The 21,256-nt window shown below is 42.8% G+C and overlaps 1 protein-coding gene across 2 annotated transcripts in view; it reads left to right on the top strand.

Annotated features, from left to right (window-relative positions):
• The window catches only part of TMEM212 (transmembrane protein 212), a 139,803-nt gene that overhangs the window by 105,398 nt on the left and 13,149 nt on the right, over positions 1 to 21,256 (top strand). For both annotated transcript variants that reach the window (XM_069618742.1, XM_069618741.1), the window contains exon 3: positions 10,120 to 10,443. In XM_069618742.1, coding sequence (XP_069474843.1) covers positions 10,120 to 10,443 — 324 coding nt within the window. The remainder of the gene's footprint in view (positions 1 to 10,119; positions 10,444 to 21,256) is intronic.

Raw genomic sequence — 21,256 nt, 5'->3', positions numbered from 1 at the left:
TCTGTCCTCTGTTCAGTTTTTTTAATGCTATGAATGATTTAGATCTCATGCAGTTTGTACGTGGACCCATACATCGGTTAGGAAATACATTGGATCTGATTTTTGCTGCTAGCACACTGGTTACAGTTTTTCAGGCATTTTGGTTAGTTTGGCCTGACCATTCAGTTATTCCATTCTTTAGTAAATCTGAGACTGTCTGTACCCTGCCTAGATTGTTTAAAACACTTAAACGAAGTTGGCATTCAGTTATCAATATCATATCTTCCATCACTGATAACTGTGGCTGTGTTCAGTCCATGGATCCTACCGCTCTAGCTCGTGATCTTGCCATAATGGGTGATTGTCTTGCTCCTCTACACCCTAGTGTAAGTCACTGGAGTCCATCAGAGCGTTTGTTTGATGCAACCCTCAAAGCTGTGCATCTTAAATGCAGGCAAGCAGAACACAACTAGTGTTGGTGCTACTGGCCAATTGCTAAATTGGCATTTCAGGATATGTCTAAATCTTAAAATTGAGGTATCCATGAAGCTAAGCCCGGTTTTTATACAAGCCCGGTTTAGAATGCCCTTAACAAACCTAAGGAGTGCTTCTCTCTGCTTCGCTCTCTTTCCTCCAACTCTAACTCTGTAGCTAGTGTTGTTCCCTCTCAGGATCTGTGTGACTCGCTGTCAAGTTTTTTTATATGAAAGATTGATGACGTTTGTCGTAATATTTTTGTGTCTAATTCTGGAACAAATGACTTGTCTACTGATAATTCTACCTTTGTTTGTTCCTATACTTGGTCTTCTTTTGCTCGCTTAGCTGCTTAAGACATTCTAGTGGCTACAGCTAAATTGAAATCCGGCCTCTGCCCTGGATTTGATTCCACTCTGGATCCTTAAGGAGATTATGCCTGATATAGTCCCTTGGGTTACTCAGGCAGTTAATCTTTCATGCTGTTGGCTTTGTTCCTTCAGACCTAAAGCAGACACTTGTTGTTCCCCTTCTAAAAAAACTCCTTGACCCCGTGAGTCATGCCAATCTCCATCATATCTCTCTTCTTTCATTTCTTATGAAACTTGCAGAGTCTCTTATTTCTCCGCTATTTATCTCTTTCTTGGAGACTGCTCTCTTTCTTGATTCTTTTCAATTAGGCTTTTGGCCTGGCCGTAGCACCAGGATCATCCTTGTATCTGCTATGGATGACTTGGCTGAGCTATCTGATCAGGGTGGAGTTGGCGGACTGATTCTTTTAGATCCATCAGCTCCCTTTGACATGGTTGATCACTCCACCCAGTTGAGTTGTTTAGCCATGGCTGGTCTTTCAGTCCCCGTTCTATCTTGGGCTTCTTCTTTTCTTTTTGACAGAAGACAAATGTGTTCTCTTCCTCCCTTTCTGTCTTCATCTACTGCTCTTTCATGTGGGGTTCCGCAGGGCTCTTGCTTCTCCCCGATATTATTCAATGTATATATCCAGCCTTAGTCTGACTCATCCACTCCCACGACCTCCGCTGCTACTCCTATGTGAGGATACCCAGATTATTGTACAACTTAATCTGGAGAAATCTGATAACTCTTCTCAGTTTAGGAGTGCCTGGAGTCCGTGGCAATTGGTTAAAATTGAATAGGGACAAGACCAAATTCTTGGTGTTGGTCCCTTTTCCGCCGCCTCCCTCTCTGCTTTTTGCCCTCTTCTATTGGTTCTCTTTCCATTCCAGTGCATTTCTGTTTGAAAATCTTCTGGGAAGTACTCCCTTTCTTCCTGCTGCACTGCACGCCCCAGTTGTGGCGTCTTTGGTGTTGAGTAGGATTGATTATAGCAATTCAATCTATCGGGCTTAACCTTAATATTGTATTCATTGTTCGCAGCTTTTACAGAATCTTGATGCCAGGGTGGCCACTACTTCCCTTTATGGATTTCACATCTCTCTGGTGTTGCGTCAGCTACACTGGCTCCCAGTGGATAAGTGGGCTACTTTCAAGGCAGTTTGCATTGTGCACCAAGCTTTCTGTGGTCGAGGGGCTGAATTTTATTCAAGCTAAGTTCCAGCGTTACATTCCAAGTCGATGTCTGCGTTCTCAGAACAGATGTCTAACTCAGACTCCTTGCTATAGATTGGCTAGAACCAGTAGACAAGATGTTTCTGTTGCTGCTACGAAGCTGTGCAATTCTATTCCACAATCTCTCAGGGACACTGTGAACCAGCTAGCATTTAGAGATGCTCTGAAAACGTTGCTGTTTTAGTTTCTAGTTTGCATTGGGCATTTAGCACCAAGATGTCTTTGGTGTAAGTGTGCTCTATAAATTAGGTAACATAACAAACTAAAATATATATCTATGGTTCAATGAAGCCCTCAAAAATTAGACACACCAGCCAAAATCTAGAAACCAACTAAATAATAACACAGTCAGAAGCCAAAACAGATCTTAACCAAATGCTGTACATTGTACCAAAAGGCCGTCTTCTCTGCGAAGCAAGACTACTTTGCCACAGCGATTGACAATGTCAACAATTGCAGCAGGAATCCATTTGTTTTGTACTGATATGACTTACAAAAAAACTCTAATTCCGCCATAACACAAAGACAAGTCCTTTGCAACAACCCAGCACACGTCTTCAGGGAAAAAGGTGAAAATAATCAAAGAAGCCATTGCACCCACCACAATAAAAGACCCAACACTCTGCCAACTGATCCCAAACACTGATTGGGAGGAGATTTCTCATTTATGCCAGTTGGATCCCAAGAGGTATTGTACCTACTCAAAGGTCCAATGAGCTTCTTAAAAATAGGTGACATGTCCAGAGCAGTAAAAATCCTCCTTGGGGTACCTCTGCTCCCAAAGCCATTAATAGATACCACACACCCTAACAGATACAACTATTTCTTTGACATTTCAAAATATTGGAGAAGGTAGTAACTGTCCAGCTTCAGATTGACATCAGATTACAGAGAATCCTTGGCAGTCCTGCAATTTCAGGAGATCTTTGGCAACTCTGTGTCAAGCCTTAGGCCATGCCAGGGAACTGAAACTGCCTGGGTTTTAGTCAGGGATGATCAGGTCAAAATAGATGATTATGGATCTATGAGCAAACTCATTCTGGTGAACCTCTCGGCATCACTGAATACTGTGAGTGGATTACCACTTTACCTCAACGCTAACAGGATGTTAATATTGGTTAATGTTGTTTATTTCTTTTCTACCTAAGACCTATAACATGTAGGTCCCCCGAGGTTCTCCATTGTTGTCATTAGTATTTAATTCCCATATTTGAGCATTGCTTGAATGTATTCCGACAGTGCAGGAAGGCCTCAAAGTCTGTGCATAAGGTGCCAGACAGCCTCTGCGTACAGGCTTTATAATGGGCAGTTGAAATTCCAGAGTAATATCCTTAATGCAAATGTCGCCTTTGACCTCGAGTGCATGCATGCATGATTTGATTTGATTTGATTATGAATAAAGTGTATATCTCTGAGAACCAAGCAGGGAACCTGCATCTGGGTGTGGCTGTTATAAAAAAAAAACACCAACAACAGCCAACCTAACTGAACAAGGCAGTTTTTAAACTTTTTCTAAAATGACTCGAGTCTATTTGACAGAGTTCCAAAGGAAGATCATTCCACAGCTGAGGTCCTCTGGAAGAGAATCATCTGTCACCCCAAGAAACTGGTCTAGAACAAGTTGGTCATGAGAAAATAAAGAACGCGTTGGCTGGTCAATTATAATCTTAGATGAACGATATACCGGTGCAAGCCTGTGTATGCACTTATAAATCAAAAACAGAGCCAGTGAAAGATCTGCAATGGGCCAAAATATGAGAATGCTTGGGCAGCGCAAAGACCAGCCTAACAGCTGGGTTCTAAGCGGTCTGGAGGTGCTGAATTTAATATTTAGGATTACCCAAAAGTAGGGCATTGCAGTAGTCCAGCTTTGAGTTGGCTAAGGCTCCTACCACAGGGCCACAATCTTTCTCAGCAAGAAACACAAATATGGATTTCAACACTTTAAATTGGAAATATATAGATTTGACAATGTGACTGATATGCATATTAAAACAAAGACAAATCTGATTGCCAGATGCAACCCAGATTTTTTATATTAGATGACAATTGGATGGGAACACCAAGAAAAGTGGGAAGTGGGACAAAAGATAGAGTAGCAGCTAACATTTTTTTTGAGCTCAAGATAACAATAATTTTTTTCTGTTTTACCCAGATTTAATTGGAGTTTGTTTTCTAACATCGAAGTTTAGTTTTCTCTGCACAGGCCACAACTCTATTAAGGGCTTTCCTAGGTTGGGTTAATCAGACATAGATATGGGTGTCGTTCGTATAGGAATGATATTGTAAATGAAACTGTGCAAAAATATCAAACAGAGGACGCATATAAATATTGAAGAGAATGGGAGGCAATTACAAACCCTGGGGTACTCCAAAGTGAACCGGAAGCAAATCCGAAACAAAAGAACCCAGTTTGACGCATTGAACAAGATAAAAAGGAAGCAAACCATCTAAGGGACTTGATAGACATCTGAGCCCCTGAAGTCAGTCTCCCCAGCAAGATATCAACATCCACCGGATCTATGACAACTGATAGGTCTAGCATAACCTGCATGCAGATATTGCCCCCATCACCAGCCCCCAAAATATCGTTCTGCACTGAGAGCAGTACAGTCTCAGTCCCATGCCTGGGTCTGAAACCTGAATGAAAAGTAGCAAGAATATTGTGTTCCTCGAGAAAGTTCTGGACTGTCGAGTAACAACTATTTCCAGAATCTTACCGGGCCACAAAAGGCCTGCAATAGGCTGATAGTTGGCCAATATTTCATGATCCAGAGTAGATTTCTTCAAAAGGGACTTGTGGTATGATTTTTGTAACTCCATTGGGACAAAACCGTGGGCAAGAGATGAATAAATAAAGAAAGTAAAAGGAACACTGAGAGCAATAGCATGCTGTTTAGCCAAAGAGGCAGGAATAGGATCATACATTAAGTTTGTTGGTTTCAGAGTTTTCAACAATTCCTCAACAAAAGCTTAATCAACTGGAAAAAGTACCAATTGATGGATCAGGCACAGTTAATGTGTCACACAGAGACTGGTCCAGACAATTAGCAAGCTTGAGATCGATGTTACAACCTTACCTCTAATTTAATTCTCGAAGCTGCATTCCAGTGGCTTATTTACCAATTCACTCCAAACAAGGGTGATACTCATTTGGTCTTCTCCACTTGAGGCCAATCTAGTATGGCTGGGGGTAGTGGAGATACTTTTGTCGAAAGCTCCATTTGTTTTCCACAGTACTTATTCTACACATGTTCAGTTCCTGGCTCTGACCTCCACATCAGTGGCTTTGCTTTACCAGAACCCCATCCGGCTATCAGCAGGATGGAATCCAATATGATTATCAGGGGTGAAGCCCTCTCAACGCCTATGCACTCTTGAGCACACCTCATTGCCATCACGCATCCACAGCATGACTTAATGTAATACCACCTAGTAATGGCCTCTATGAATGTTCATCAGGCCAATGGCATGTGCAGTGTAAAAGAGTAGTAACATAATAGAGCATAATTTATCAAATGTTTGGCAGAACTGCTTAGGCAGAATTATTTCTGATATTTTTGATAAATTACACAGACGATACCTACATTTGGGTAAAACAGTCAGCTGACATGGATTCCTCCCCTAGTAAAGAACAAGACTGCCTGTCAGAAATTAAGGGCAGGAAGGATAATAATTAATCAAAAATCAATCCAGGTAAAAGGCGCATATTGGCCATCAATGCACAGACGAGCCTGTGGAATTCCTTCTGGGCACATTCTTTCAGGGAATCCCTTGCTCTTTCCAGACCTCATTCCGTTGAAGTAGCTGGAACATGTGCTATACCAATAACCACCTACTTACACTCTGCGATTTAGAATATATTCGAACAGTCTTAGACTTCTTGTCATTTGACAACAAAATGTCACCTGCAATAGTGCTAATGTACATTTTCACATGTGCAAAATGCATTTGTGTTTGCGCAATTTTCTGATAACCCCGCCTCCACTAGTAGTTTGTGGTTGGATTACAACAAGGCTGTTGAAGTTCTCTTTGTGGCAGAGTGAACACATTTTACCATGAACTGCACTGGATAGAAGGAGCGCACTCTGGTTTATTTATTACATTTGTTATACGCCCAGACCCTGAGGTATCACGGTGTAGTTGCAGACAATTCAAAAATTACAGTCTTAGCAGTTATAGGCATAGGTTGACAGGAAACAAACATACAGGAGACATAAACAGGGGCTGTACGAAGGGTATGCAATAATTTTTCAATTAGTTGAATAAACAGGTTTTCAGTAATTATTTTAAATAGCTGGTGGGATTCTTCGTTCTTGATGTTTGACAGGAGAGCATTCCAGTGTTTTGGGGCTAGAACTTTAAAGCTGCTGCCCCCAGCTGTCGTGCTTTTGAATCTCTGGTTTTGGTTCCCTGCACAATTCACCTCGACAGCTACCAATGTTGTCCTGCGACCAGTTTCTATGCTCATCATGTCATCAGGGAGGCAGTCTCACTTGCAGCCAAAAGTCATACCCGCAAGACAATCCCTGACTCCTTATATAACAGACCATAAGCCCCAAGGACATTCTAGAAACATAAGGCATTCCATCAAGAAGGTCCCTTTAGTTTTTGTGTTCAACTTTATTTCCCACCATCTCAGTTTCCAAGAAGTCTAAAACTTTGTGACCAATGTTCTAGAAAGTGTGATGTAAAGGTGCCTAGTTTCTCTCCATTTATATGTTATGTTTCATTAAAAACATTTGTAAAGCACATTTTTTCACAACAATGTGGCTCTACAATGCTGGCTGCTGGAGGCAAAGGCAGGATGGACAAGGCTGCAGGGAAACACGCCAGGTCTTCGAAGCTGTTGTAAAATCTAGATGTGAGTCGATGCTTTAAAGTATTTGTTTGAGGAGGAAACCCTAAACTCACCTATCTTCCTATAGAAAGATGTGGTTGCAACCCGTCATTCACTCTGTGCCCTTTCACAACTTCGTAAACATTCCAAAGTAATGACAGTAGATTAGACACGCAGAGTTGCAGTAACATATGGGATATTTTCAACCTCTGATGTGGCCCTGGGCCGAATAATAGATGCACAATAAAAAACAGAGAAGTCCCAGCATGAGCATGTATGTAATTGCCTGTATGAGCAGAAAATACATTCCAAATGATTTGAGTTCAATGACACTCCTTAGTTTTCAATGGTAGTTATAGGCCCCAAACACATTCCAGCTGAATGTCTTTGGGATCGTCTAATGCAGACATTTTCTTACTTCAAATATCTACATTTCATGTTTTATGCTTGGGCCAGAGGGCAAAATGAACTGCTATTCTTATCAGTCCATCAGTTGACTTAATAATGATATAGTACTGTTAAACACCCCATGCATAGTGGTATTCGTAAATTACCTTTTAGACACAAGAGTATCCTCCTCGCTAATTCAGATAATTCAGTTAAACTATTTCTGAACTTTAATAAGTGGTCTCATCGTTCACCAGCTCAAGCTGTTTGGATTTATGTGATAAAACCTTCCAGAAAGTATTTTTCTAAAAAAATCACAGCAAATCATATCACAGAAATTCCAACATACGTCAACGCTACACACCTTAGCTCAGCAACAGCAGAAGATTGAGCCTGCAATCATTTAACTAAATACATTCTGAATGCAAGATTCCAGGGTCAACATGTTCTAAAGGTCTTTGACAATCTGACTCCTAACTTAAAACTCCAACCCGACCACCTTAACTTGTGCATTGAATTAGAGACTGCACCAAAGAAATCAGCACGACCTTGTGCATGACCGTTGACTCGAATGGTGTAAAAGCTAAGCCTAAACATCGTAGCATTACTGATATACACTCAGTGAACTCAAATTGATGTTGCATACACATCTGAAAGGCAACACCATCGTCCATCTGAGATAGTTTGCCTATTTTCTCGCTTATGTGGGTGGCCACCATTTTATACAGAACTTCCAATCCCTTCAATTTCCTTCTTTTACCGTCCTCCCCCACTTCTACTCTGGCGGTCTAATGCCACCGATACTCTGACATAATAAAAATGACAACAACAAAAAAATGAAATGACTACCTACTACAATCTCTGGGATTTAGAATATATTCTTCTGTGTCTGGTGGGAGGAATAGTTCATTTGAATTTAATTTTGGTGGTGCCATTACAGACATTTCCTATGGACAAATCACTTGGTCTCGTTGGATGTCTTTCAGTTGAATCATGCAGATATCTGACCTCTCATAGAAAAGCCTCCTCCGGATCACAGGTACATTCTCATAATCAACCCATGCCGATCAGTTAGCTCAATGGTTGCATGCGCTCACTGCATAAATCTGCAGGTCACAAATCAGACTGTGGCAAGCCCAGCTCAGCCTTTTGTCTTTCCTAGATTGCTAAAATAATTACTGTTACGGTTGGCATTAACAAGATATGTTATTTTGCAATGCTACAAAAAGGCATTAAAAATGGTAGCAAACGCAATATACAAACATGTATTATGATAATTGATCATGTATTTTCAATGGAAAATACAAATACTGGTCCTGGATAATTCCATTGTTTCTAATGAGCAATATGGTCATTGATTCACCCCACTCCAATTGTAGGCCAGGCCACAAAACCGATTCATTATTGATCACTTGCGTATTTGATCAGGGTATTAGCCCGGGGGAGGGGTCTACCAGGCTCTCTAGATTTGCCCTTGTGAAACAGAAAACGTTATCCAGGATCAACATTATATAGGTATCAGTGGGTACATTATTTGGTGAAGGAGTCTGAATGTCTTAAAAGCCATGGAACTGAGGGAAGATACTGGAGAAATCTAACCAAGTCCCATATAATTATCCTATTTACTTTTTGATTCACCTTTAACTATTACACCAACAGGGAAAAAATGTGCATGTTCACAACCCATCATTGAGAGGAGGGATACATTCTCAGAGGTTAGATATTTTTCTCATCCACCCAGCCAGAGGACAGAGGCCCTGTGTCCAGAGCAGCAACACCAGGAGGAAGGTCATCAACATCGCCCTGCCTGAAGTCATCCTTTGGATGCTTCAGAGAGTTATCAGCTGAGTTTCAGAGTTCCTATTGCTTTCACGTACCACCCTCCAGAAGCCAGGGATGCAGGGGCACCGGCAGGAAATAGGCCGACAATGGAAAGAGTTGCTTAATTCCCCCTGTCTCAGGGCCTGGCAGAAGAAAGCTTAGTGGATTGGCCACCTTCGTATGCTGGGCCTTTGTAGGTGATGGGCACACAATTCCAGATTCAGTGCTGTGTCGCTCTTCCTGAGAGGACTATGGAACCTTTTTCCATGATAGCCCTGTGATTCGCCGGAGGAATATATGCAGATCGTTTAAATATAATTAGGTGTTAATCACCAGGACAGTGGAGTTTTCCTGCTTGCTATGGCCTGCCAGCATCAGTCAACATGCCAGAGACAAGCGAGGGCTGTAGCAAGAGCTGCAGTGCTATTACCAGCCAGTACACCACTCTATCCAGGCTGATATCACCATCCGCCGCACTACTACTACATCTTTTTGCTCCAAGTCCATAGCTCTTAGAATGCACACAGTTCTTCAAAAATGATCACAAAATACCTGCCATGGAAAACTGAGAGCTCCCACCTTCACAACAGAAAGAGACCCTTTTCTATTTCTATTGCGGTGCTGGTGCAGCAGAATGAAAGTGAGATTGAAGTGACCGAGGAACAAATAAAACTTCCCGCGGGTATGTATTTTTTATTTAAATTGAAGGATGTAGGAGGGCAAACAAGAGCTGTTGGAAGCAGTAATCGGCATAAAACTTAGGACACGTTTGTGTCAGCAGATACAGCTAAACGTGTACTAGCTGGCTGTGAATTTGGTGACCAAAACAGGAATTCTCAATTCATACAACGCAGATGTTTCAGGATATATGACGAGTCACTAGAACACATAAACAGTACTTACATTGTTTAATTCAATATGAGATTTTCAAAAAAGAGAGGAACGTGAAAGTATACAAAATGTTAAATATAGACACAATTGCTTCCAGTGGTAGCGACACGCCATAATATCACTCTTTTTTTGTTTTTCAGTGGGAAGCAAGCTTCACCTTTGGAATCCTGAGTGTCATTGCATCCCCGGTACAGTTCGCCATTGCCATCGTCTCAATTCTCATTGGCCCGTACTGCTACTATTCATTTGCTGGAGCCGCTGGAACCAATTATCTTGGATATGCCATCTCATTTCCTTTTCCATATGCCAACTACATGTCGGTGTGCGTAGATCCTTTGCACTATGAGCCGTTCCACCTAACACTACAAATTGTGGATCTCTGTTCAAGTGCGTTTATCCTGTGTGCGTCGTTGGCGCTGGTGATCAAGCTCACAGCAAGGCTAATCCAATCAGGAAGCTTAAATGTAGGTATTAAAGTGATGCTTTAGGTTTTGTTCTCAATATGGCACGGCTGAAGGAGGTTCCTATGCCATGCGCATACCTTGTACCGAATCTAACTATTTGTGGAATCACCACACCCATGGCAGTGGTTCTGCATTTTTTATGGATTTCCACATACCATTGCATGGACAGGTTCACTTTAATGTGTTTTCTTGATAAATGTGTATATATATATAATGTTCAATGCACAACATTCCATGTACCCATAATGCACATTGATGATCTTGTCATTCCCCTGATTTTCCCATGAATGACGTACATTACATAATTCCAATAAATTATGGATTTCATTCAGTGGAATACATTGAATATGAAACTTGTCAGGGAGACTCCTTGAGCCTGATTTACAAAGCGTTTTCAATGGGATTGCACAATTGTCCTCTAAGCATGACAATCACTCCAAACGATTAAAACACAGAATGTGGTTAGCTCTCATTGTTGTTGCCTGCGAGCTGGTGGTTGCATGGAACTGTTGCGAGCAAATGAAACCTCTTTGATTATTCGGCAACCTACCTTCACAGGAAATTGATGCAAACAGCTGGTAAGTATAAATATTTCTATTGTTATGATATGATGTGGCATTTATAATGCACCTATACACAAGTGTTTCAAGGCGTGATGAGGCAAGGCAGGGGGAACAGAGGGAAGGCAGAGACAACGATCCTACTAGGCCAGGTGTCATTCAGATCACGCAAGTGCATGGGAAGGGGGAAAGGGAAAAGTGTGCGGGGGAAGGGAGAGGCGAAAGTGCAGTACATGGGATAGTAGAATAAATAAGATGAATAAAACGGGCAGCTGGTGGCAAGTGCAAGGTAAGTGCAGACATATGTGCTGGCTCTACACAGTAGAGAATACCTGTGAAAAGCCATACCGACGTTGTTGAAGCATCATGGTTGAGATGAAATCGCACTTGTACAATGGAAATATTGTTTCAATGTTTCTATGTACTTTTGTTCTTGTCCATGATGCTCATGCCAAATTTGGCAGTTTCATAAACTTTTTTAAAAAATGTGTTTTGCATTGCGATGTCCGTAGAGGACAACAAATCCTGTTTTCTACACAATTATCTCATAATTGAAAATATTCTGTAAAATGCTAAAGATTTCTGCCAAACCCAATACTCAATAGGGCCACCTGACATGCGCAGCACAGTTGGCTGGACAAAAGAAAATAAAAATATTCTCTGCACCTAAAACGTAGTGGGGCCACCGTACATGCACGGTGGGCTTAGACTGACAAAATTAAAGGAAAAACATACCGCTGAAAGAAGAATATTCTGCCAAATAGCCCAAGGTGATCTGCTGTACTAAACACACAGTAGGGCTGCGGTACAGTGCAGCGGGTACTGAGGGACACAGCAACATGAAAAATAGTGAAGTTAAAACATTTTTGCAAACGTACAAGCTAATCTGCTGCGGCTAACACAAAGCAGATGCATATTAGTGTCAAAGGGACAGAACAAAATGAAACACATGCTGCAAAAGAAAAAATATTTTGCGAAACGTACAAGATGTCGGCCACATCTAGCAGGCAGTAGACCTGCCATAATTGTGCAGAAGGTTTGGAAGGACAAAACAAATGAAATCTATCCTATGGATTAATGAATTACAGACAAACTCACAAAATGGTCAACACAATTCTGTCAACATAACTCGCATACAAATCATACAATACTCTATTTGAAAAAAAATCAGTGGGGAAAAATTATGTAAAAGTTGAGGTTACTACCTAAAAAATGGTTGAAGTCTAAAGACATTGCGATTTCAAACATTAAGGCTTCAGCTATTAGACACTAAACATAAAACATAAAATAAGACCAATATTGCTGGAACAATATTCTGCAAATAGCAAGTCAAAAAGTAACATCAGGGCAGATCAGCGCAAATGTATGTAGTTACAATGCACATTAAAATCGGAAACACCCAAGCCCAGCCAACGGACCCACCGGGCTGCGGCTGCCAACAGCACATTACTGCTCTCTTGCCCTTTTTTCCAGCTTATTCCCACTAACTATACCCCACCGCCCCTTCCCTTTTTTCAGGGACGCCAGAGCACCAGGGGACCACTCCGGTGGTGATAGTGCACGGTACAAATGTCCATTAACATTAACATACATTGGAAACAATACGCCAATGCACACACAACTATCGCACACAAATATACTTTTATTTCCATCTTCAGGCTACATTTTACATGAAACAAAAACAAACATTTACCTGCTAAGTACAAACAATCACACATATAACAGCATTATACAAAGAAAAGACTATTAACACTTTAACACATTAACACATGAACACCAATCCAAAATAAAAACACGAGCACAGGTTTCAACAGTGCTGCGATTCAAGACCTTTCACGGTTTCGTTGGAGATTCTGGACGTTTTACATAGAAAAAATGATGTGGGCATGTACTTCCTGCAAGGGTAGCAGCTACAAGACCTAGTAAGAGAATGCGTATAGCTGCCACTTTTCCAGGTGCCAGTTAATGTTCTCTATCAGGTTTGAGTTATTTGCTTAATAGAGGTATTTGTGGGCTATGTGAGATTAACTCCCAAATGTTCTGTTGATTTGTTGCAGTAAAAAAATGGCAATGTAGATTCTAATCTCTTGGCATTTTGTTGGTGGCGTGGTTATATTTATTATGCACGATGGCAGTATTTATTTTTATTTTTGGCGTTGTATTTATTTTTATTTTCAAGTAAAAATCTCTCTGAAAGTCCTTTAATTCAGACCAGAGACTGTTGCATCTGAGAATGCAAAAAAGAGCCCATCTTGGGAGATGCTAGGCACGCTTCTCGAAAATGATGTAAAGTGAAAGGTTGGCCGGATCTGAACTTATCTTTTCAGAACTAAGCCTGTGCCTGTGGAGCAATTTAGTCACCTTCCAGAAAGGATATGAACTAAAAGAAAAATAATTAAAATCTAAAAATGCTATTCCCAGAATACAAAAAAGGTAGCAGGCGCCCCTCTCTAGAAAGTACATGGCATGATAACCTGTTCTGTGTTTTTTTCCCCACTTTGAGAGTCCGCAGCCATCGCTTTTAGATCACTGTAGTTTTCACAAAGGAGGAATACCCATTTGCATATCAGTCTTTGTCCCGCCCACAAAGGCAGCCCAGCACCGAAATGCCAGGCAATCCTCCTTTGAACAAGAATACCAACAGCAACCGCATACACATGTTTCAGCCTTGTTGGGCCTCATCAGTGAGGTGGAGCTGTGCCTCTCTGAGCACAGTGAGCAAGGGGTCCACGTCCGGGTTCCCCCAGGTAACCTATGATGACCAACCGCAAGTTCCTTACAAATATGCAAAAAGGGTAGCAGGTGCCCCTCTCTAGAAAGAACATGGCATGATAACCTGTTCTGTGCATTTTTTCCCACTTTGAGAGTCCGCAGCCATCGCTTTTAGCTCACGTTAGTTTTCACAAAGGAGGAATAACCATTGGCATATCAGTTTTTGTCCCGTCCACAAAGGGAATCCAGCACTGAAATGTCAGGCAAAGCTCATTTGAACAAGAGTACAAACAGCAACCCCATACACGTGTTTCAGACTTGTTGGGCCTCATCAGTGAGGTGGAGCTGTGCCAGTGCAGTAAAATCTTTAACTTCCTGAATCTGGGGATAAAACATTGATCGGGAAATTTCAAATTTTATTCTTCTAGAAACCTGTATTATTTTTTTTGAGACCCTAACTCTAACTGTGCCTTTCATTGTTCTAAATAGCAATATTGATACATGTACTTTTTCCAGAATAAAAATCCATCTCTTGATGATCTAGGAATCATGGCGACACCAAATCATGAGCAACGCCTAAATGGCGATGGCGAGCAACAATGACTTGCACAAATACCTTCCGCAATAGGGGAGTCTTGTTCACTATTCGATTGGGTGCACCCTCCGGTCACTATACTGCAAAAGGCTGTCAGGTCACACCCTGAATTGCCCGTTAGGGTGACACAATGCACCCTGAACTGTTGCTGGTCTTTTCTTTTTAGTAAGGACTGTGAAACCTATTCTTGCCCTGGTTCATTTGTCTTTTCCCAGTAGTCATTCTGAAAAGTCAACTGCACATCCACGCTCACCCTCAAACTAACGACTACTTTTTTTAGCCCAAAAGAGGCATTCACTTTCCATCAAATCTTTTAAGGTAAGAATGTACTTGTAGAGAATCTACTTCTTTGATTAACTTCAAAATGATAAGTTTCAATAATGAAACAACCTTTCTTCAGGACAAATTCTAAACTCTGCCGAACCGCTTCTTTGGCCCATTGTTCCTTGATATTGTTATCACTTTAAAGCCAAATGGTCTACTATCGCCGGCAGATCCTCAGAGCTCTGTGCCCCGTGCCACACTTGCCCGGATTGCGAGTTTCAAGGTCCTGATTACCAAAGGGTCGCAAAACTAGCTGGGTGGAGATGGCGGCCCGTACATAGCGCCCACAGCCAGCCCTCTTATGAAACGCTCCTAGCACTAACGTGTTCTTTAATTGAGGCCTCCCTCATAGTTGGAGGTCTGGAATCAGCCCTACATTAATGTCCTGAACTCAAGTGCATTTAGGTCGATGGGCATTAAAAGACCCCTCTCCTTGAATGGAATTCCCCCTTTTTTGTCATGGTCAGTTTTAATGTTACAATGAAGCCTTCAGTTTTAATATTAATTGCATGTGGGTGTGGTGGTCTGCAGGTGTGTGGGAGTGTTGGTAGTGTCCCTAGGGGCACCTCAGCCTGCAGAAAAAGAGGACAATGTCTGGACATTGGATAAGAAATGCAGGGAATGAAGTGGACAAGCCCATGTGAGAGAGAGAAGGGGTGTCATCAAGCTGAAGATGGCACTGTAGATAAAGATGCGGATTGACGAGTGAGGCTGGCTCTGAAGGGGGTGAGATGAACAGCGGGGAGTAAGGGGTATTGGTTTGTTCTTTAGAGCCACTAACGGGATCCACGACAAGAGGGAAACCTCACATAAGGGCGGGTCGTTTCTTTGGGCGGGCAAACCGGACAACAGCCGGGGGCACAGTTGGGGGCAAGGTGTGTGCAGCAGACACAGCCTGAAAAGTTCCCACTTGCATTGTATCAATAGCAGGCAGCAGCACGCCCTCAACTAGCATCCCTTTGTGAAACTAAACATCCTTAAATTGTCCAACAACCTTAAAGCATGCCATAAAAAGCTGCTTGGTTTGCATGCTCTGTCTGCAGGAGTAGCAGATGTGAGGGCAGGAGTGGGAGATGGAAGCAAATGGCCAAAGGAAGGCATAACGTGTAAGAGGAAGGGAGGAATTGACATTCATTCATGGTCTTGTAGCAGGTGACTGGGCAAATGTGTTGTATGTGTGATGTTCTAGGGTGATCAAATGGGTGACTACATTTCATCTGGACACCACTGGGATTTATTTGGAATGTCAAAGTTTCCTGATATGTTAATCCAGTTTAAACCAAAACAGACTACAAATCTCAGAATGTATTAATCTGTTACATGAAAGCCCAGTACTGGAGACCATCTGTTCAGATGATATGTAGTCACGTCTGGCCCCAACTGCTGAGGTGTGACCATCCAAGGTGCATAGAAGATCTCCTCCATCTACCCAGGCCAAGGGTGAGGGCCACCGTGAGGTGAGACCTGGTGGGCACTCTGCTGAAATATCGGAGCATTTGCAGCATTTAAACATGGCCGCTGCTTCATTCACAAGCTTCTCTGGGACTTGAGTGGCCTTATTCCCGCCTCCGGCTGCTTCGGATTGGCCATTGGGGATTGAAAACATGAGGGATCATGGGATCAGTGCCTTGCCTAAAAAGACCCCCTCTAAGGACCACAGTCCCAATCTGGCCTGGGAAGGCTATACATCCAAGTTGCTAAGGTATAACAACGTAGGCCCATTCAATAAATGCATATCATTAGCAATGCAGGAGACCCTGCCTGATCACATGACTATTCCTCCCTCCCCTTCCTCCCTCACTGTGTATGCTCATTGAGCCTTGGCAAAACACACATCACTGAAGAAGCGCCGACATGTCTTGTCACTGCTTTTTGTTGAAATATGCTTTGCAGTACACTGCAATGCCGTGTCTAGGAGGTACAAGACTTGCACACGCCTATCCACGTGCACATTTCAACCCTGGTCTCCACTAGACTGCTCTGCAATATCCCAATCCACAATGAAGCTCCTGGTCACATTCCCCAGGAACACGCAAGTTCCCTCTGCTCGGAGATACCGAAGCTCCACGCCCTCCATCACAAGCTTATTCTATCCAAGGCCACAAAAACTAACAGCGCTGTCACCTTTCGCGCAGCAGTCTCTAAGAACAAACAAGCACCCATACCATCCACGTCCAGACAACCTACAGCTGCCTGTTCACACATCTTAACTGAATTATCATTATCTCCCTCGCTCCCTCACATCATTGCGTGCAGATGCTCCAACGCTACCGCATGTGTACGTATTACCACTGAGAACCTTCCACTCTCTCCAGATTTCTGACATACCTCTGCATCCCTCTACTAAGGCTCACGCTAAACTGTATAAGCATGATGCCTCCAGTGAGGTTGAAAGGCCATCCAACAGCAGTGAGCCACTTAGCTACTCACCTGTAGCCATGCAACCAAACACTTTGGCTATGCTTTCTTGCAGTCTCGTACATGCTGCAACTCCTCAAAGGACTCCACCACTTCTGCGGGGAGCACCCACACTATCCCCCTCCTTCTGCACGCTAAGTATAATTCTCGTAAATCAAACCTGTGCCTCCTCCTCTAAGGGCTGCCTTAGTGAATGCTAGGTCTATTTCCGTCCACCCACTTGACATTGCAAACCTCATCAGAAGCAATAACCTTGACCTTTTAGCCATATCAGAAACATGGCTTCACGCTGACCCAGGCCCATCGTTATCCCTCGCTATACCACCTAAATCTGCCATCTATCGCAAACACAGATTGGATTCTAAAGGCAGCAGGGTCACACTCATATCAAGAGACTCAATACCAATTAGACAAATGCAATGCTCCCTTCTCTGCAGGTGATCTCCTGGTGACCAAGGAGAGCCTTTCTCATACCTTCATGAAATCAATACACATGGTCTATTATGCTCCTGGCCCTCCCCTCTCTTTAGAAGAGGATATATTGCACCTGCTTGCCAACACCAAACCCACTTCCAAAGCAATACTCCTAGGCGACCTCAACCTGGGCTTCAGTGATGAGTGGGATCTTAATGCCTTATCCCCAGATAACTCTCTTAATGTGCTAGGCTTTGCCCAACGTACCCTCAACTCCACGCATTCCAGAGGCTGAAACTTAAATTGGATTACTGACCTTAACTGCAGCATTGGCATCACATCCAATCAGCCGTGCCCTTGGGCAGACCACAATGTAATTCTATTCACTAGTCCAGTGACTAATCTTCAATTTTCTATCGCCTCACTTCTCCCGCCACTGCCAGATGGATGCAACATTAATATGACTAGAGCCCACATCTTGCCACTGCTGGAGGTGTTACTCCGTCTGCAGACTCTGGGAAACGGCCCTGCCTTACTGGTAGATTTGTCCAACTGAACACTCACACAGGTTATCAACACTGCGGAAAGCCAAAGCTGTTGCACACCACAATGCTTGGTTTTCTCCTGAACTCAAAGCCCTCCACCTACTTAAATGCGAGGCGGAAACACAGTGGAATAAAAACCCACTAAGCCCAACAAAGCTGGCTTCACCCTTGCAGAGGAATACAAAAAGGCCATTATCTTAGAAAGGATCTCCATTTATAAAACCCGAATTGCCAACTCTAACTCTAATTCTCTTCACTATTCTGCGTGAGCTCTAAGCCAGTGCCCACCCCAACAAACTGCACTCAGCATAGCACCTGATGCATTAATATACAAAATTCCTAGCGTCTCAAACTTGTCACACTCCAAAAAAAGATAATCGCTATGAAAATACCTGGGGCAATGCTAACGCTGCTATCCCTAGTCCTGGGACCCAAATGACCCTACAAACTCCAACCCTCTTTGACTTCAAATTGGTCACTGAATCTGAGGTCATTCATATCATCCAAGGGCTGAAACTGTCTCGCTGCCAGGGAGACATTTGCCCAGTGGTAGTCATCAAGGACTGCGCCGAATCACTCACTCCTTTCATGACCGCCCTCATCAATGCTACCTTCTCCCCATGTTCCGTACCTAACAGCCTCAAGGATGCATGGGTCCTTCCACTTCTAAAAAAAAACCTTCCCTTGACCCAGCCATCCCCACAAACTACTGCCCTATAACCACCCCCCCTTCTTCTGAAAATCCTCGATTGCGCAACCTACCTTCAGATTCAGCTCCACTTGGAATCTAACAACCTCCTGGGCCTGCACCAATCGAAATTCCGACCGGGATTTTGGCATGGAATCGCATTGCTAGATTTAAAAAAATCAAATCAATTGGACGAGATCAAATACGACGGCAAAACACCTTACTTCTGCTGCTAGAACCGTCAGCCACCTTTTGACTTACTGGACCACCAAACATGACACATTTCTCATCTGGAGCCATTGCATGGATCGCCTCCTTCCTCTCTGACAGGTCAATGAGAGTGTTCTCAGCTTATGTGGCAGCCCCGCCAGCCCCTGATCATTCTTTCGAACCAGCTTCAGGATGAGAGAATAATGGTTCCCTGGAAGATAGGACTTGAGCACAGCCTGGCCTAAAGAGTCCTTTGATGGAGCAGGCTCTTTCTGGAAGCTGATCTAATACCATCTGGCTTGCAGTAGCAAGACGGTGCTCTCACTGCAAGGATGGTGATGAACATGGCCTGTAGCTTCCATGTAACACAAAGCAGCAGTACAGATGAAGGCGTACAGATGAAGGATCTGACCGGTGTGGGGTTCCCACCGAGACAGAGAGGGATCATCATAGATGGTCGTTGAGTAGCAGAGCTTCATATTGCAGGAGGATTAGGCATCTAGGCCACAGAGCATTCAGCAGGATCCTTGACGAAGTCTTCAGTTCCAGGTGCATACAAGCTGTTCCAGGCAGCGGACTCACTAGTGGCTCAGGGTCCCACAGATGCAAACACACACATGCACACACAGGGCTGGGGGTGCCCTGAGGCTACCAATCAAATCCTCTGTACTTCTTAAATATTTGGTGGCCTCACAATCTGTGGAGGCCAGCCCCACTCCTCTTTTCATGGCCATCACTGCAGGCACACACAGTGATGTTGATTGAGCAGACACTAGCCCTGCCCAAACCAGTCTTGGCTGCCTTTATGAGCTTTGTGTCAGTGTTAATGTGGACAAAATGGCCACACATGACAGTTTCTGCCTTTAGAAACACAATGGAAGGGCAGGACAGCAATTTGCCTAATTTCAAGCCGTACACAAGGAAGTAATCTTCCTCCTCTGCAGGGAGCAAATGACAACCATTGCCAAGATGACTACACTACAGTGCACAGCTGCTACCAGTGTGTAACTAAGACCCACTGTATGGGTGAGGAAAAATAGGGAACGTTTGGATTACCTATGCACTTGTAGTCATAATGGCTTCTTATGCAGCGATAGAGTTGTAATCTCCGCTTAGGATTTGTAATACTCTTACTGGAGATAAAAATTGGTCAGGACACAAAGTGTTAGCTAGAAGGAGAGCGGGCTCACCCAGTGTAGTATAAGCAGCTTTCTGATATAATAAATGGGCAGTCTATAGCATGGCCAGCGGGTGAGCAACATTATCTGATGGGTGAATGATCTATATTTCCGCCAGCAGTGTTCACGAGCCCCATCATCCTACCCATGCATCCCCATTGGAAAACAAAGTAGATGTGGATTATCGCATTCGAGGTCTGTGCGCTAGTATTCACTGTTGGTGTTGATACTGGAGAAATTGAAGTGTGAGCTGCACTACCACCTACGCCAGCCAGTCCACCCTGGCTGGTACCAGAAAATATGTACAAGAGGGGAGTTGAGGTGGAGATGCGCTGAACACCATATGAATAAGGAGCACTAATTATAAAATTGATGCTTTAATTGTTGTAGAAACAGCCGACACGTGTTTCGACACGCAGGTCGTTTTCAAGGCTGAGTAGTCACATACAACATTTGATTCATCATATTATTCATGACAGAAAAGAGGATACAAAAAATTGTAACAATCACATTGAATTTGAAAAAAGTAAATACAGACCATATCACATAAAGTTAAAAAATAGTAGTGACATATAGCAAAAAAGATAGTGACATATAGCAAATATCATAATATTATATGAATAAGAATCATTGGCATACCGTAAACCATGGTTGGAGGGTGGAGTAAACAGAAGCAAACGGTGGTTGAAAATAATGAAACAAAAACAGAAAATATACAGTAAGAAACAAGCTTAAACATTTGAGGAATACATCCTTCCTTAAATGGAAGAACAAAAGAAACACATAAAAAGGGGGATTTCCTTGACCTATGCGCTACAATACCGGAGCCCTCAATCAAGCATGGTGTGCACACTTCACCCATGCAAATAATGAAATTGTGAACTGATCGGCACCAAAAGTTAATGGACACACGTTGAGTAGAAACCAATAGCTAATGCAAAAGATACAAGATCAAAGTAATAAATTGAGCTTACCACAAGAACACAGAGTATATCGAAGAAATCAATAAATGGGAAATCCCTGTGTAGAACAAGCATGAATGTCAGTTGGACAACTCAAAACAAAGGATTGCTGATAATTTTAAGAAATTAAGGTCGGTATGGTAGGATTAGTGTTGGACAAAAAATGTTTCTCATCATCAGTAAGAAAACCTCTTTGATACCAGATGT

This window comes from Ambystoma mexicanum, chromosome 10 (assembly GCF_040938575.1).
Source record: "Ambystoma mexicanum isolate Mex_15411 chromosome 10, UKY_AmexF1_1, whole genome shotgun sequence".
Lineage (NCBI taxonomy): Eukaryota > Metazoa > Chordata > Amphibia > Caudata > Ambystomatidae > Ambystoma > Ambystoma mexicanum.
The sequence above is the reverse complement of the archived record's forward strand: the minus strand, read 5'-3'. Positions and strand labels throughout refer to the sequence as shown.